General features: G+C 38.4%; 1 protein-coding gene across 5 annotated transcripts in view; it reads left to right on the forward strand.

The window, feature by feature from the left end:
- Ankhd1 (ankyrin repeat and KH domain containing 1) overlaps window positions 1-17,720 on the forward strand; it is a 110,248-nt gene extending 92,528 nt beyond the window's left edge. The window contains exons 25-34 of one of the 5 annotated variants that reach the window (XM_042264489.2): window positions 1,312-1,483; window positions 2,543-2,996; window positions 3,434-3,574; window positions 4,739-4,888; window positions 5,586-7,198; window positions 12,248-12,421; window positions 13,557-13,811; window positions 15,350-15,498; window positions 16,293-16,457; window positions 16,693-17,720. In XM_042264489.2, coding sequence (XP_042120423.1) covers window positions 1,312-1,483; window positions 2,543-2,996; window positions 3,434-3,574; window positions 4,739-4,888; window positions 5,586-7,198; window positions 12,248-12,421; window positions 13,557-13,811; window positions 15,350-15,498; window positions 16,293-16,457; window positions 16,693-16,752 — 3,333 coding nt within the window. In that variant the 3' untranslated portion in view covers window positions 16,753-17,720. Of the gene's footprint in view, window positions 1-1,311; window positions 1,484-2,542; window positions 2,997-3,433; window positions 3,575-4,738; window positions 4,889-5,585; window positions 7,199-12,247; window positions 12,422-13,556; window positions 13,812-15,349; window positions 15,499-16,292; window positions 16,458-16,692 lie in introns of those variants that run through there. The other 4 variants (XM_042264490.2, XM_076555011.1, XM_076555012.1 and 1 more) reach the window with 4 other exon arrangements.

Here is a 17,720-nt window from a genome sequence, read left to right on the forward strand (position 1 = left end):
TAATCCCAGTACTTGGGAGGCAGAGACAGGAAGATCTGAGAGTTTAAGATTGGCCTCATCTACATAGTGAGTTCTAGGCCAGCTAGGAAAACATAGTTACAGACTATTTCTCAAAAACAAATGAAGAAGGAGGAGGAGGGAGGCTAAAAGTATTTGAGCAGATTTGCAAAGAGAAGTTACCCCTCTACTATGATTTCCACAACTGAATAAAAAGGATATGTATTCTTAATGATCCAGTTTTAGAAATCCAACAAAAGGCAAAGACTCAAGGTCTGAGTATGAATGGCCACTAAGATGGCTCAATAGATAAAAGCATTTGCTGCAAAAGCAGAGTTCAGTCTCCGGCACCCAAATAAAGGTGGAAGGACAATTCTGCAAAGCTGTCCCCTGTGATACCCTGTGCATACACACACACACTTATGATAATACTTGTAATAGAAGTAGTAACAATAATAAATTTAAGATAAAAAATGTGTGCAAGGACATTCATCCTATTATTATAATAGACAAAAGCAAAAACCTTAAAAGTCTTGTCATTTGAAAATTAATTTTAATACTTTCATGTATTTGATTACAGAAACAAGACTGAGAAAAGTTATATACATTTTTGTTTTATTTTTTAGTTTGATTTTTGTTCTTATTCTAAGACAGGACCATATTCTTAGCCAAGGCTTACTATGCCTCAGCTGGAATTGAATTCATAACAATATGTTTATCTTGGCCTTTTAAGTGCTGGGATTACAAAAATGTACCTATCCAGCTCATTTTGTTTTGTTGTTTCCATTCTAAGTTAATTGTATGTGTGTGGTGCTAGGGATTCAGCCTGGAGCCTTGCACATGCTAGGTAAGTATTCTACCCTCAGGCATGGTAGGCAAGCACTTTACCCATGAGCTATAGCCCCAGCCTTCTTTTTGCTTTTATTTCAAGACAGATTCAGAATAGGCGGTGGTGGCACATGCCTTTAATTTTGATGACATCCAGTTTGTGTTTTCTTTTGAGACTGTCATCCACGGGAAGTAAAGAACAGAAATGACATTTCATTTAGTATTTAAATTACTGCATCGGGGCTGGAGACATGGCTCAGCTGTTGAGCACTTGTGTTGTTGCACTTGCAGAGATCTGGGTGCAGTTCCCAGCAGCCACATTGGTGGCTTACAACCATCCATAACTCCAGTCCTAGAGGATCCCGTGCCTGCCTTTGACCTTCTTGGGCACCAGGCATGCCAAGAGGTGGAAAGAACACCTATACACAAATAAATCTTAAAAAATGTTTTTACATTATTAAATTAAATGATACACTTTATTTGCAGTCAAGAGAAGAGAGCAGAAAGCAAGCTCTTGCAGCTAAAAGAGAGAAGAGAAAAGAAAAGAGAAAAAAGAAAAAAGAGGAGCAGAAAAGGAAACAGGAAGATGAGGAGAACAAACCTAAAGAGAATTCAGAACAACCAGAGGGTGAAGATGAAGAGGAGAATGACGAAGATGGTAAAAAAGACTCATCTGATTTAGATATAAATTCATCCTTTGTTAGTCAGCGTAGTAAATAAACCTGTAATCCTACCATATAGGATGCTAAGGCAGGAGACGGTCAGGCTAGGCTACATAGAAAGACCCTGTTTCTAAGTAAACAAGTAAAATTTAAATTAACCTTTTGGGAGGCACCCTTGTTAAGGGTTTCATTACTTTAATCTGAAATTGATAGTTGGTTTTTATAGTAAATAATACTAAATGCTTTACACTATAAACTAATAGAGAAAACAAGGTGAAGGCAAGCATGACTTAAAGAGGTGGAGTGTAATTTAAGTCAACCAGTAAAGCACCTTGTATATATATATTAAAGGGTATTATTAAAGTAAAAAGTTTGCCAGTCTTCCTTCGGGTTCTTCTCTACCTGTAACTTCCCTGATTAGAATAATTCCTTAGTAAACTCTTAGCTGAGGTTAAGGCCAAAAACCATGGATGTTAGCCTTGTCAGTTGAGATGTTTGTGGTGCTGCCTCGTAGTTCTTGGAGTAGGCAATTAATTGTGTTTCAATTCTAGTTCGTTGATATTATTCCGGATTTTTCCTAAATTCATACTATATTATAGTTTTTGAATAGTTCATAGGACTTGAATTATCAGTCTTAAGAATACTAATGGGAGGGCTGCAGAGATGGCGCAGTGGTTAAGAGCACTGGCTGTTCTTCCAGAGGACCCAAGTTCAATTCCCAGCACTCACATGGCAGTTCACAATTCACCCACAAACTCCAGTTCTAGGGAATGCACCCTCACACATACACACATGCAGACAAAGCACCAATGCACATAAAATAAGTAAATAAATCATTTAAAGAAAAAAAGAATACTGATGGTGTGTGTGTGTATACATATATATTCATTCTACACCAACTTACACATCAGAATATTATTAGTGAAAAGGAAAATATAACCTAAAAGGTTGATTTATTATGAGATATTTTATGTATTCTGTCACAATTTGTTTTGGGATCTTTGGCTCTCATTGTGATTTTTTTTTTTTTTTTTTTTTTTTGTAAATAACTTCAGCAGAGCAGGAAATTCCCATAGAGCCTCCGAGTGCAACCACTACCACCACAATTGGAATCTCTGCTACATCTGCCACGTTCACAAATGTATTTGGGAAAAAAAGAGCCAATGTAGTGACAACCCCCAGCACCAATCGGAAAAATAAGAAGAATAAGACAAAAGAGTCCCCTTCCATGGCACATATAATTTTACCTGAACCACATATGTCTTTAGCAGAACAGAAAGCAGATAAAAACAAAATCAATGGAGAACCTAGAGGTGGTGGTACAGGTGGCAACAGTGACTCGGATAACTTAGATAGCACGGACTGCAACAGTGAGAGCAGCAGTGGTGGGAAAAGCCAGGAGTTAAACTTCACTGTGGACCTGAATTCCACCGGTGACAGAAGGGGCCCCACAGTTCTCAGTTCTCAAGAAGAAAAGACGGTTCCTGCCACTTCCAAGACTCAGACACGGTAAATTTCCCTATTTTGTTAACTCTATATTCACTGCTCTTGCATAAAATTTCACAGTTTGTTATCTAAGTACAAGTGGTATTGAAGTATCTAAAATATTACCTTGCCTCCAGTCTTCAGAATTAAAATTCATCTGTCCTTTTAATCATGTGCTTATTGTAAAGATTACTAGATATTTTTTATAAGATTCTTAGTCTGAAGTTTAAAACTATTACCATGCTTTGATTTTATTTAACGGTGTTAATTTTATTGTATAGCCCATTTTGATACTAAAATAGATGGTGGACTCTTTGCTTATAGTGTTTGTTTTCCTGTCTTGATTATCGAATATATATACCAAGCTTTAAAGAGTCTTTCATTATAATTTTGTTATGTACTCGCTTGAATTTCTACCTTGAATATATCTTTTGTTGAATTCTGTAATTCCCTTTTCTCAGCCTTGAAGGTGAAGTGAATTCTAATTCCTTATCAGCAAGCTACAAGTCATTGCCCTTAAGCTCTCCAACCACGAAACTGAATCTCACTAGTCCTAAAAGGGGTCAAAAACGAGAAGAAGGGTGGAAAGAAGTTGTTAGAAGGTAAGTGGAATCAATCCCATCTGTTAGTTTGTTTGCTTCCTTGTTTGGCTCTTTTTTTTGCCCCCAGACAGGATTTCCTTAGGCAGCCCTGGCTACTGCTACCTTCAAGTGCTGGGATTACAGGAGTATGCCACCCCAATGGCTTCTTATTTTGCTTGTTTTTTTTTTTTTTTTTTTTTTTTTTTAATGAGTCTGATGCAACCCAGGCTGACCTTAAATTACTGATCCTCCTGCCTCTACTGCCCAAGTGCTAGGATTACAGGTGTATACCAACACACCTGGCTTAAAATCCTCCATTTTGTATGCTAGGTTACCTATTTGATTGAATGTAACCATTATTACAAACTAATACCATACTAAATCCAGAATATGCTAAAACAAAATTAGAAGGAATATTTACATGCATATTTCATATGACAACGAAGTAATGAATTACATTTTATGTAGGCTAAATTTGAGACTTTTAAAAAATTGCTAAATATGAGCTGTTTATTGTTTACAATTATAAGCTAGCATATATTACTCAGTGTAGATTTTGTTTTATTTTTGAGACGGGACTTTACTATGAAGCCCTGACTGGCCTTGCATTCATAGAGATCCACCTGCCTCTGCCTCTCAAGTGCTGGGATTACAGGTGTGTGCCACCACTACTCCTACCCCAATATGGTATGCTTTTGTTTTTAATTTAGAAAGAGAAAGCATATTAATTGCAGATTAGTTGACTTGTGATATTTTGAGCAGATTTGAATGTTTACATTATGAGTGAGCTAAATAAGATTTTTGTTTGTTTGTCTTTTTTGTTTTGTTTTCTTTTTGATACAGAATCTCAGTAAGTAGCCTTGGCTGTCCTGGAATTCACAATGTAGCCCAGGCTGGCATCAAACTCAAAGAGATCCGCCTGCCTCTGCCTCCTTAGTGCTGGGGTTAAAGGCGTACGCCACTATGTCCCATTTAGAAATTTTGTTTAAATGGCAATTAATTTTTAATCTAATTTTCCTCAACTAAATTCAATATAATAATATATTCTAAAATAAGAATTCAATTAAGGTGAGACTATTCTATAAAATTCTATCAACATACTTAGAAATCTTAACTTTTTGTTCCAATATTTACTATTTAAAGAAATTTGATTTCATAAGCTCATGGGCAGCCTTCATTTTATAGGTCAAAGAAATTATCTGTTCCAGCCTCAGTGGTGTCCAGAATAATGGGAAGAGGAGGATGCAACATTACAGCAATACAAGATGTTACTGGTGCCCATATTGATGTGGATAAACAAAAAGATAAGAATGGAGAGAGAATGATTACAATAAGGTAACTGTAAAAAAATAAAATAAAAACATATATTCTGAATCAAAATTTTATAAGAATCATACACACACACACACACACACACACACGTAAAATTTATTTAATTTTATGTACATTGGTGTGAAGGTGTCAGATCTCCTAGAACTGGAGATACAGACAGTTGTGAGTTGCCATGTGGGTACTGGGAATTGAGCCCAAGTCCTTTAGAAGAGCAGCCCATGCTCTTAATGACTGAACCCATCTCACCAGCCCCAAGAAGCATACTTTTACTAGATAGGAATTTTTTTTTTAATTTATTTATTTATTATGTATACAGTGTGCTGTTTGCACATATCCCTGCAAGCCAGAAGAGGACACCAGATCTCATTACAGATGGTTGTGAGCCATCATGTGGTTGCTGGGAATTGAACTCAGGACCTTTGGAAGAACAAGCAGTGTTCATAACATCTGAGCCATCTCTCTAGCCCCCTAGATAGGAATTTTATTTGAGAGTTGGAATATAGCTCAGTTATGGTAAATTGCTCGCCTAGCACATATTAATCCCAGGGTCAACACCAAGGGGAGAAAAATTGATTCATAAGATTATGTAGGGAAAAAAACAAGATCAAAATGTATTGTATAATTTTTTTTCTATTATAAAAATGATTATCTAAGGTGTGTTGTTGTTTATATTTTTGGTCTTACTTCATTTGTTCTCCAGGGGTGGTACAGAATCAACAAGATATGCAGTTCAACTTATCAATGCACTTATTCAAGATCCTGCAAAGGAACTAGAAGACTTAATTCCTAAAAACCATATCAGGACACCTGCCAGCACCAAGTCCATTCATACAAACTTCTCATCTGGAGTAGGCACTGCAGCAACTTCCAACAAGAATGCATTTCCCTTGGGTGCTCCACCTCTTGTAACATCACAGGCAACAACATTATCTACCTTCCAGCCCACTAATAAACTTAGTAAGAATGTGCCAACAAATGTACGATCTCCTTTCCCAGTTTCTCTTCCCTTAGCTTATCCTCATCCTCATTTTGCTCTGCTGGCTGCTCAAACTATGCAACAGATTCGACATCCTCGCTTACCCATGGCACAGTTTGGAGGCACCTTCTCACCTTCACCTAACACTTGGGGACCATTTCCAGTGAGACCTGTGAATCCTGGCAATACAAATAGTTCTCCAAAGCATAATAATACATCCCGTCTACCTAACCAGAATGGACCTGTTTTACCATCAGAATCTCCTGGACTAGCTACTGCCACTTGTCCTATCACTGTCTCTCCTGTGGTTGCTGCTAGTCAGCAACTATGTATGACGAATACTCGGACTCCTTCATCAGTCAGAAAGCAGTTGTTTGCTTGTGTGCCTAAGACCAGTCCTCCAGCAACAGTGATTTCCTCTGTGACAAGCACTAGTAGTTCCTTGCCTCCTATCTCCTCCACATCTACCACTAGTGGACAAGTTACCACCACATTTATGCCTACAACTACTCCTCAAGTACAACTTTCTTCACAAAAGACAGAGTCTTTCTCTGCCATACCACCTCCCAAAGAGAAAGTGTCCACACAGGAGCAGCCCTTGACAAACCTATGTACACCATCTCCAACTGCAAACAGTTGTAATAGCTCTGCCAGCAACACCTCAGGAGCTCCAGAAACTCGCCCATCCGGTAGTCCTACTCCTCCCTCCAATAATACACAACAGGAGGGACAGCCACCCAATGTGTCTGATTTAAATCCTATGTCAATGCCTTTTGCCTCTAACTCAGAACCTGCTCCATTGACTTTGGCATCACCTAGATTGGTCACTGCTGATAATCAGGACACTGGTAATTTACCTCAGTTAGCTGTACCAGCACCTCGAGTTTCTCATCGAATGCAGCCCAGAGGTTCTTTTTACTCGGTGGTACCAAATGCAACTATACACCAGGATCCCCAGTCAATTTTTGTTACCAATCCTGTTCCTTTAACACCACCTCAAGGCCCACCAGCTGCAGTGCAGCTTTCATCAGCTGTGAACATTATGAATGGTTCTCAGATGCACATAAACCCAGCAAATAAGTCTTTGCAACCTACATTTGGCCCAGCCACACTTTTTAATCACTTCAGTAGTCTCTTTGATAGCAGTCAGGTACCAGCTAACCAAGGGTGGGGAGATGGTCCCCTGCCCTCAAGAGTTGCTGCAGATGCCTCTTTCACTGTTCAGTCAGCCTTCCTGAGTAACTCTGTGCTTGGACACTTGGAAAATGTACACCCTGACAACTCCAAGGCACCTGGCTTCAGACCACCTTCCCAGAGAGTTTCTACCAGTCCAGTTGGTAAGTCATTATTATTGTTGTAGCTAAATGTGGGGCTATTATAACTCACCTTCTAAGCTAGTAGGCACTTATTTTGCACCTAATATTATATAACCTTAAAGAAATAATGCCTTTTAGTTAATGCTGCTTAAATAGGCCCCCAAAATTGCTGTATGTAAATCACATAAAATAAGCTATTTCATACTTTTTCTCTATTTCTCCTAACAGTAAGGAGATTGATTATACCTTGTATTGTACCAGTTTTTTGGGAAGTTGGTGTCTATTATATTAATAAAAAGGATTCATGGCATACTTCAAGGATTCCAAATTTATAGACTTTTAAAATTATAGTGATTATTTGTTTTTTCTGATTGAAAACATTGGAAATGCACACTGCTTAGGTATTGCCCCATCATTCACATTACTTTATATTACATTAATGGTGCTGCTACTGGGAAAGATTAAGGTCATGTGCTGACTCTTAATAGATTTTTTTTTTGTTGGAGACAAGGTCTCATTCCGTAACCATACTGGCCTTAAACTCATAGCAGTGTTCCTGTATCAGCCAGAGAGTACTGGGATCATAGGCATGATCATAGGCATGAACCACTATTTCTGGCTTTGTCTTCTTGACTTAGAAATTAGATGCTGCTATGGGTTCTAAGAGATCACTGCTATCTATTAGTTGTATACCCACTGGTGAGTGCACCAGGCTCAGATGGTTCCAAACTCAGGGTCAAGCAGATAGCCCTAGTAAATTTTTTTTTTTTTTTTTTTTTTTTTTTTGGTTTTTCGAGACAGGGTTTCACTGGGTAGCTTTGCGCCTTTCCTGGAGCTCACTTGGTAGCCCAGGCTGGCCTCGAACTCACAGAGATCCGCCTGGCTCTGCCTCCCGAGTGCTGGGATTAAAGGCGTGCGCCACCACCGCCCGGCAGCCCTAGTAAATTTTGTAGGACACTAAATAAAACCCAATAATATGGAACAGGGATTTGTACAGAAGAAGTGGGGTTGGCTCAGGTAGGAATGAAATAAGTGATTGTTACAGGGGAGAGTAATCAGAATACATTATAAACGTGTGAAATTGTCAAAGGAAAAAAATAACAATTAGCTGCTGATACTGTATTAGAAAGATATAGATGCTAGGCGGTGGTGGTGCACGCCCTTAATCCCAGCACTCAGGAGGCAGAGCCAGGCGCATCTCTGTGAGTTCGAGGCCAGCCTGGTCTACAGAGCAAGATCCAGGCACCAAAACTACACAGAGAAACCCTGTCTCGAAAACAAATAAACAAACGAAAAACAAAAAAAAGAAAGGTAGATGGATTGGGAGCCAGTTTTGACTTGGAGATATTTGAAAGAGGAAATCTATTTTGCAGAGAATAAGAGCAAAATTTTAGTCCAATCTGCACTATACTGAAAAATGAGAAATTCTTAAATGTCTGAAATTATTTCAAAACTTAAGGTAAAGCCAGGCACTGGTGTCACACAACTTTTTTTTTTAATGTTCATCAAATTTTAATATTTTTTTTAAACGTCAGTTTTTTAAAAAAATGTAAATAATATCTTTAGATATTTCTTTGCTTTTAATGTATATATGAATGTGCTGCCTGCATGTGTGTATGTGCACCAAGTGGGCACACAACTTTAATCCCAGCACTTGGGAGGCAGGCAGATCTCTGTGAGTTCAAGGCCAGCTTGGTCTACAGAGTGAGTTCTAGGACAGGCTCCAAAGCTACACAGAGAAACCCTGTCTCAAAAAAAAAAAAAAAAAAAAAAAAAAAAAAGGTTAAAAAAAAATAACATCATTTGTAGTATATACCTTTAATTGCAACACTTAGGAGACTGAGGTTGTAGGGCCACAAGTTCTAGGCCAACCTTAACTGCATAGCAAGATCCTGTCTCAAATGCAAATGTGAGTACTAGAGAGAGCAGTTAAGTGCACTAACTGCTCTTACAGAGAACCCTGGGTTCAGTTTCTACCATCCACAGCAGCTCACAACTGTCTATAACTCCAGTATCTAGGGATCTGACACCCTTTTCTGGCTTCCATAGGCACCAGGCATGTACATGGTACACAGATGTATATGCAGACAGAACACCCATACACATAAATAAAATTAATTTTTAAAAATAAAATAAAAATCTGCTGGCCCACAGTAGTGATAAGGAATATGCAAGTAAGGTAAAACATCTATACACATAAAAATAAAATATATGGGGCTAGAGCACTGACTGCTCTTCCAGAGAACCTGGGTTCAATTCCCAGCACCCACATGGCAGCTTACAACTATCTGTAACTCCAGGATCTGACACCCTCACACAGACATACATGTAAGCAAAACACCAATGCACATTAAATAAAAATAAATAAATTATTTTTATTCTCTTCTAATTGGAAAACTGCTTTTTAGTCCATGACACCCTTTTGATAGCTTTATACTGCTAGTTTTATGTTGTTCTGGATATGGTATAGACTTAACTTTTATTTCAGATATGTTTAGATTTACTTGCCTTTTTCAGGAAAACATAGCTGTTATTTTTCAAATAGATCTATAACCTTGCAAAACTATTATCCAAACTATCATCTATACAGGTTTTTTTTCCCTTCCTTTTTTTTTTTTTTTTTTTTTTTTTTTTTTTTTTTTTTTTTAGCTTTTCAAGACAGGGTTTCTCTGTATAGCCTTGGCTGTCCTGTAACTCTGTAGACCGAGCTGGCCTCGAACTCACAGAGTTCCACCTGCCTCTGCCTCCTGAGTGCTGAGATTAAAGTCATGTGCCATTATTGTTCTTTTCTGTAAATAAGCATCTATTGTGACTATTAATTTTGGGAAACTAGTAGAAATTTTGAGAACCCTCAGTGTGAAAGAACTCACTGTTAGTGTCCTCAAGGGCTTGATAGAGAATATTTTTCTTTGACTTTCCTTACGAGGAGAAAATGAGGAGCTGGGGTGCATACACATGCACCTGGAGACCAGAGGATAAATGTCAGATGTCCTCCTTGGTGGCTCTCCAGCTATTATTTTTTTAATTTTTATTTATATATGCATGGATATATGTGTACCTGTATGCCAGTACTCTCAGGTAAGAAAAGATGCTTAACCCTAATGCTAGAGTTACAGGCAGCTGTGAGCCACCAAATATAGTACTGGGGACCAAACTTGAGTCCTGACAGAACAGCAGAGTGTGCTTAACCTGTGACCCTCTCCAACTTGTTATTTTATGTTGTGTGTGTGTTTGTGCGTGCGCGCGCGCGCACATGTGCCTCAGCACACATGTGGAGGTTAGAAGACAACTTGCAGGAGTTAGTTCTCTTTCCCCAATATGGGTTCCTAAGATGAAAACTCCGATCATTAGGTGTGATGGCAAGGGCTCTTGACTGCTTACCCAGTCACTAGTTCCTCTGCCCCTTAGTTTTTGAGACAGGATCTTCCACTGAGCCTTGAGCTCAGTAACTTAGCTAGACTGGCTGGCCCGCCACCCCTTGGGATCTTCTTGAGTCTGCCTCTCCAGTGCTGGGGTTAAATGTGCATACTACTGAGCCTGAGTACTTGGGATCAAATCAGGTCCTTTTGCTTATACAGCAAGTGTTTTACCTACTGAGCCATTTCTTCACTCCCATTTCTATACTTTTTAAATACTTTTTAAATGGATATGTGTATTACATACCAACACTTTTTTTCTTAATGATGGAGAAATCAATTGTTTAAAAGTATCCTCTTAAGATAATTTTTGATAATTTTTTATGCTGATAAAACGGTATTTTTTTTTTTTGGCTGGGCATGGCAGCATATGTCTATAGGTGTATCACCTGGGAGACAGAGACAGGCAAAGTTCAAGGTCACCTTGGTCAACGTAATGAGTTTCATGCCAGTCAGGTTAGGGGGAAAAAAGAAAAAAAAAAAAAAACAGGCTGAAGAGGTGGCTCAGCAGGCAGTTAGGAGTACTTGTTGCTCTTATGAAGGTTCTAGGTTTGATTCCATAGTGACTCACAACCATCCGTAACTCCAGTTTCAAAGGATTCAACATTTCCTCCTTTTCAGATAGAGTCTCACACCTATAACTCGGGCTGGTCTGAAACTCACAGAGAACCACCTGCCTCGGCCTCTAGTGCTCCACTACACCCAGCCACCCTCTTCTGACCTCTGAGGGCACCAGGCTTGAGTGTGGTATACTTACAGACATTGAGGCAAAACATTCATACACAAAAATAAACTTAAAAAAATAAAATAGCCAGGTGGTGGTGCTGGTGCTGGTGCTGGTGCTGGTGCTGGTGGTGCACGCCTTTAATCCCAGCACTTGGGAGGCAGAGGCAGGTGGATCTCTGTGAGCCTGGTCTACAGAGCAAGTTCCAGGATAGCCAGGGCTAAACAGAAATGCTGTCCTGGAATACATAAGTAAATAAATAACTTAAAAACAAAAACTACTTGTTCTGGACTGGAAATTAGTACGTACCTATAATCTTTTTCTAGAACTTTGTCTCATTTCCCTAATACACTCAATAGAGAAATCAATGAAACTTAAAGAAAGCACTAAATTCAAATTTATACAAACTAATGGAAGCTATGATATGGTTTGCAGTTTTTATGAGACTACTGAAATTAATGTTATTTTATTGGGTTTTTTCTTCTTTGTGAATAAAGAAACATTGGTAAATTTTGTTGATCATCTTCATTGGAAATAACTATAGCTTTGTAAATAACTAGCTGTACTTGAAGTTTCCTCAAAAGGTAATGCAGACATTATTGAGCAAGTACCACTTAGATATGTACAATATAATCTTATTTCATGTCCCATTCAGTAACAAAAGCTTGAAAATTTATTTAGAACATTACTCAGATGAACTTGCATTTTGAAACACTGGGCTCACTTTCCTATAGTTAGAGATATTGGGTGATATTCTTCTGATTATAAAAGATTGGGTTTGGCAATATAGTATAATATATATGAGTTCATTTTTCTTTGATTTATGAAAAATAAGCCATATTCTTTATCTTGAAGAAAAATTAAGTAAACCTTAAGCTCTCCATTTTAAAGCCTCAGCTAACTGAATGTCTTGAACCTGTTTTATTTCAGGGCTGCCATCCATTGACCCCTCAGGAAGCTCCCCATCTGCTGCTGCTCCTCTGACAAGTTTCTCGGGCATACCAGGGACAAGGGTTTTCCTGCAAGGGCCAGCACCTGTTGGGACTCCGAGTTTCAACAGACAACATTTTTCTCCCCATCCTTGGACAAGCACCTCAAACACAAGTAGGAATCCTAGAGAAACTCTTTGCAAGGAATATTGAATTAGTTTCTGGTTACATTTATGTAGTGGTTTTAGTAAAATAAGCAATATGCAGATACTTGAGGTTTGTATGTGATCAATCTAAAAATATTTCCATTGGGACTTTAGAACAATTAGTAATACACATAGTAGTTTACAAAAGGCCCTTGTGAAGGAAGGCAGTGTTGTGAAATTACTTTACTCTGAACTGATTTGAAAGTGGCCCTTCTGACATGGTTTCACGCTTATTTTTGCATTTTGTGGACATATTATAACCTTTTACAGATGTACCTTTATTTTTACTTATTTCAATATTTAGAACATGTGAATTATTTGGTGTCACATAATATATGATATTCTACCCCACTGCCTTGTTCTGGGAATTGAGCTCTGGGCCTTGCACATAACTAGGCAAGTTCTTTACCACTAAGCTACAGCTGCAGCTCCTGATTTTTTTTTTTTTTTAATGTAGTCCATATTAGCTTTTTATTTTCTTCGTTCTTTTGAGACAAGGTTTCTCTATGTAACCTTGGCTGTCCTGGAACTTAGTATTTAGACAAGACTGTTCTCAAACTCACAGAGATCTGCCTGCCTCAGCCTCCAGAGTACTGTGATTTAAGGTATGCCTGATCTGTATTAGCCTTTGCGACAAAGAAAACTACACACACATATTACCTAAGTCCATTGAAGAATCAAAGTTATCACTTGAATTCTAGAATGATTTTAACATTTAACTTTTTTCCTTATGGAAAAGGGGGCTATAAAAATGGGTGGAAAAAAAAAAACAAATGTTTTCCAGACAGTAATTTCAGTAGTCTTTAAACACTGCCTTAGTAAATGTAAGATGTAATTATGTTTTCAGAGGATTTAGTATAATAGTAAAGTCTTTTCTAGCTTTGTCCAGTTCAATTGGGAAATTGAACCTTACAAGCTCTTTATACTTAGCTTTAGGCAGAAGTAGTCTAAACAGCAGTAATAGAAATATTTTCATTTGAATTATCCTTTTAAATGAACTTTTCTTTACAGAACCCATGTTGTTGGAATAGATCTTTACAAGGTTTCTCATATTCCTTTAGTTTTTATATGTAATAAAACAATAGAGAAATATTTTGCCACCAGGTGACTCTCCTATTCCATCTGTTTCTTCGGGATCATCTTCACCTCTTTCAGCCACTTCTGCACCACCAACATTGGGCCAACAACCCAAAGGAAACAATGCCAGTCAGGATCGAAAGATACCTCCTCCTATTGGGACAGAAAGGCTGGCCAGGATTCGGCAAGGAGGATCTGTTGCCCAAGCCCCTGTAGGGACCAGTTTTGTTGCTCCTGTTGGACACAGTGGGATCTGGTCATTTGGTGTCAATGCTATGTCAGGTACAGTTACCTTACCCTTTCTTTGCCAAGACATTTTGAATAAGTTATTAGAGTTTGCCATTTAAACTTAATTCCTAGGGGTAGGGTAAGAGGGACTAGAGAGAAGACTCTGGTAAAGAGCATTTGTTGCTCTTGCAGAGGACCTAGGTTCAGTTCTAAGCACCCAAATGACAGCTCGCCTAGTTCCAGGGCATCTGATGCCTCTTCAGACCTCTGTGGGCTCCTGCATGTAAGTGGTACACACACACACTCAAGCATGCACATAGACACATAAAATTGAATAATTTTCCCCCAGAACTGAATTTCTTCCGTTTTTGTTTTTGTTTGTTTGTTTGTTTTGTTTTTCGAGACAGGGTTTCTCTGTGTAGCTTTGTGCCTTTCCTGGATCTTGCTCTGTAGACCAGGCTGGCCTCGAACTCACAAAGATCCGCCTGCCTCTTCCTCTTTTTTTTTTTTTTTTTTTTTTTTTTTTCAGCGCTGAAGACCAAACCCAGGGCCTTGGGCTTGCTAGGCAAGTGCTCTACCATTGAGCTAAATCCCCAACCCCAGAACTGAATTTCTTAAGCTTGTGTATATTGGTACACACCGGTAATTCCAGGACTCCAGAACCTTAGGCAGGAGGATCACCAATCCCAGATCAGCATGAGTTACACAGTGAGTTCATAGTCCAGACTGAGTTGTTGCACAGTAAATCCTTCTCTCACACAAAGCCAGAGAGGACTGACGTAGCCCTAAAGTAGAGCACTCACCTTGCATATACAAAGGCATGGATTGGCTCTCTAATTCTGCACAGAAGCAAAAAGTCTTTAGTTTTTAATGGGCATAGAGACACAACATACCAAAGTGTAAAAGAAGAAAAATCCCTCTATACTTAACATTCAGTGAGAGCAAAGTATTTATATCTCTGAGGGATTCATTTCTATCCTAGTCTAGAATGTTATTTGGGGTGATATATAGAATTGATCAGAAGTAAAAGGTTCAGCTGGACATGGTGGCTCAGGAGGCTGAGGCAAGAGTATTGACGTGAGTTCCAGGCCAGCCTAAGCTACCACAGTGGGTTTCTTTCTCAAAAGAAATATGATTCAAAGCTTAATTCCTTAAGGTTTCCAGTGCAGAACAGAGCAATTATTTGAGTTCTTTCAGGTAAGGAGTTGGGAGTATGCAGAGGCATTCACCTGGTTTTCTAGGAACTTGATTTTTATTTGTTTGATTGATTAGTTATGGCTTGCTAGAGTGTGATAAACGTCATAGGAACCCTTGAGAAGGGTTATTTTGATAAAATTTGATATAAGGGAATAATAATCCAGCTGAGCAGTGGTGGTAGTGCATGCCTTTAATCCCAGCACTTGGGAGCCAGAGGCAGGTGGATCTCTGAGTTCAAGGACAGCCTGGTCTACAGAGTTGAGTTCAAGGACAGTCAGGACTGTTACACAGAGAAACCCTGTCTCAAAAAAAAAAAAAAAAAAAAAAAAAAAAAGTAATATTTTATTATTTCATCTAAGCAAATACTAAACACTATTTTTAATTCTTTTTTCCAGAAGGCCTATCAGGTTGGTCACAGTCTATGATAGGGAACCATCCAATTCATCAACAATTATCAGATCCAAGCACATTCTCCCAGCATCAACCAATGGAGAGGGATGATTCTGGAATGGTGGCTCCTTCTAACATTTTTCACCAGCCTATGGTAAGTGGCTTTGTGGATTTTTCTAAAGTGAGTTGACATGCATGGTTGTAACTTTGATACATTGCCAACCACTGTGGTCACTTGTTAAGGAATAGTTTGTGTGGAAATGACTCTTCTATTTCTGTGACTGTTTTAAGAGGGTACTGTTGTTTTATAGTATTTTGCCCTCAGCTGTCCTGAAGCTGTCCCATCCTTCTAAAAGACCTGAGAGATCCGAGTTCTGTGCCACATGTGTAAGGGAGGTCTCTACCCTCCAAAGAACTGGCTGTTGGGTTCAGTGTTCTTTCATGCGCTTGCCGTTTCCTGGCTGCCTTATAGCCAGATTATAGCTGTGAATGCTCATATAGAATTACACTTATATTTGAGATGGGGTCACACCATGTAGCCCCTGGCTGTCCTGGAACTCACTGTGTAGACCAGGCTTTTTTCCTCAACTCAACAGAGATCCGCCTACCTCTGCCTAGGATTAAAGGTGTGCACCTCCACACACAACTACTCTTTTCTTATTAGTAAAATTGAACTACGAGACAATTGAACGTGTTATGTTTTTATCCAGTGTGAGAAAGTTCCTGATAATTTCATATTGGATTTTGTTTTGTTTTGTTTTTCTTCTTTCTTACTGAAAAATACTGCAAATGAAAATGAAACACTTGATTTCTTAATACTGTGCCATGATATACTAATAGAATTCTCAGAAGTTATTTGAGTGAAGAATTATAAAGAGGTCTCAGCTGGTATTAATGGAATCATTATCTGTCATTTTATGATTAAGATGTCTTTTTCTGCTGTTTTAGGGCCTGCCAATTTCCATGTATGGAGGTACCATTATACCCTCTCATCCTCAGCTTGCTGATGTTCCAGGGGGCCCACTGTTCAATGGACTTCACAACCCGGATCCTGCTTGGAACCCTATGATAAAAGTTATCCAGAATTCAACTGAATGCACTGATGCCCAGCAGGTAAAACAGGCTTTTCAGATTTATCATGTGACCCTGAATTTGATGGGAAATGTAAGGTCTGAGTTAATCTGAATTAAGTTTTTCATTATCAAGATGATGCTACTAAACATTCTATTTCTTATATGTGTATTCTTCCTAGGCAGAAACAGTGCATTGCCATTGAATTTATATATTCATTTCACAAATGTGTAAAGATTCCTAATTAGAAATTCCAATTTTTCCTCCCCCTTTTCAGATTTGGCCTGGCACGTGGGCACCTCATATTGGAAACATGCATCTCAAATATGTCAACTAAGTTAGAAGGTCTTTACTCTTTAGCCTTGTTTGGGAAACCTATGACTTTGGAAGAACTCTGGGGTTTTTGGTTTTTGTTTTTTTTCGTTTTGTTTTTTAATGTGCCTAACTAAAATATTCTCTGAGGCTTTAGCAATGGAAATTTGATTGCCCATTGTGTAAGAACAAATTGATTTCTTATCCACCTGAGTATGTTCTCTGGTTGGTTTAGCCATTTTTGACTTGAGATAAGATGAACCTAGTACTTTTGGCTAAACATACTGAATGCTACTTGTATGCAGAAGAGAATTAGATGATTACATGTTTCAACTTTTTAGGGTGGTAAATACATGTATAATTGTTTACATACTTAAAAGAAAAAAATATGAGTAAATTTCTTGTCATATAGTGGCTCTACTTAATGTAGCCTGTATTAATGTGAAATATTTACCAGAATATTCAATAAAAAAAATGAACAGTGTTTAGAAGTGGGGTGTGATCCTTTCAGTGGTCATGAAGATTCCAGCCAATCCACAGCCATTTTAAATTAGATTGCGAATCCTATATTTATTTGTAACATGCTTTTCACATTTAACACTGTAGAATCTATTCTTGGACAGCCATAAAAAGCACTGCTAAAGCTTGTTAGCTTTCCTGTCTTCCGCCTCATTAAATATGAGGATGTTCAAGCCCTTACAGTTTGTCTTAGCTGACATTAGCGAATAGGCCGCTTGGCAAGTTTTGCTCTTTATGGATCATGACTGTGTAAGAACCTTAGGCTTTATATTGAGCAGATTTAGGGATACCCAAATCATTCACTTTCGGTTCCTTTTGTGCTTCTTGGCTTTTGAGTTGAGACATAAGAAATGGGGGAGGGAAGGGGTGACTTCTGTTAATAGGTTATATTGATGAATACTGAGTACTATTTATAAATAGGTGACTAATGCTGTGTTTAGTTCCATGGCCTCAAAAATGGAGAGTCAATATGCT

The sequence above is a fragment of the Peromyscus maniculatus genome, chromosome 19, assembly GCF_049852395.1.
Source record: "Peromyscus maniculatus bairdii isolate BWxNUB_F1_BW_parent chromosome 19, HU_Pman_BW_mat_3.1, whole genome shotgun sequence".
NCBI lineage: Eukaryota > Metazoa > Chordata > Mammalia > Rodentia > Cricetidae > Peromyscus > Peromyscus maniculatus.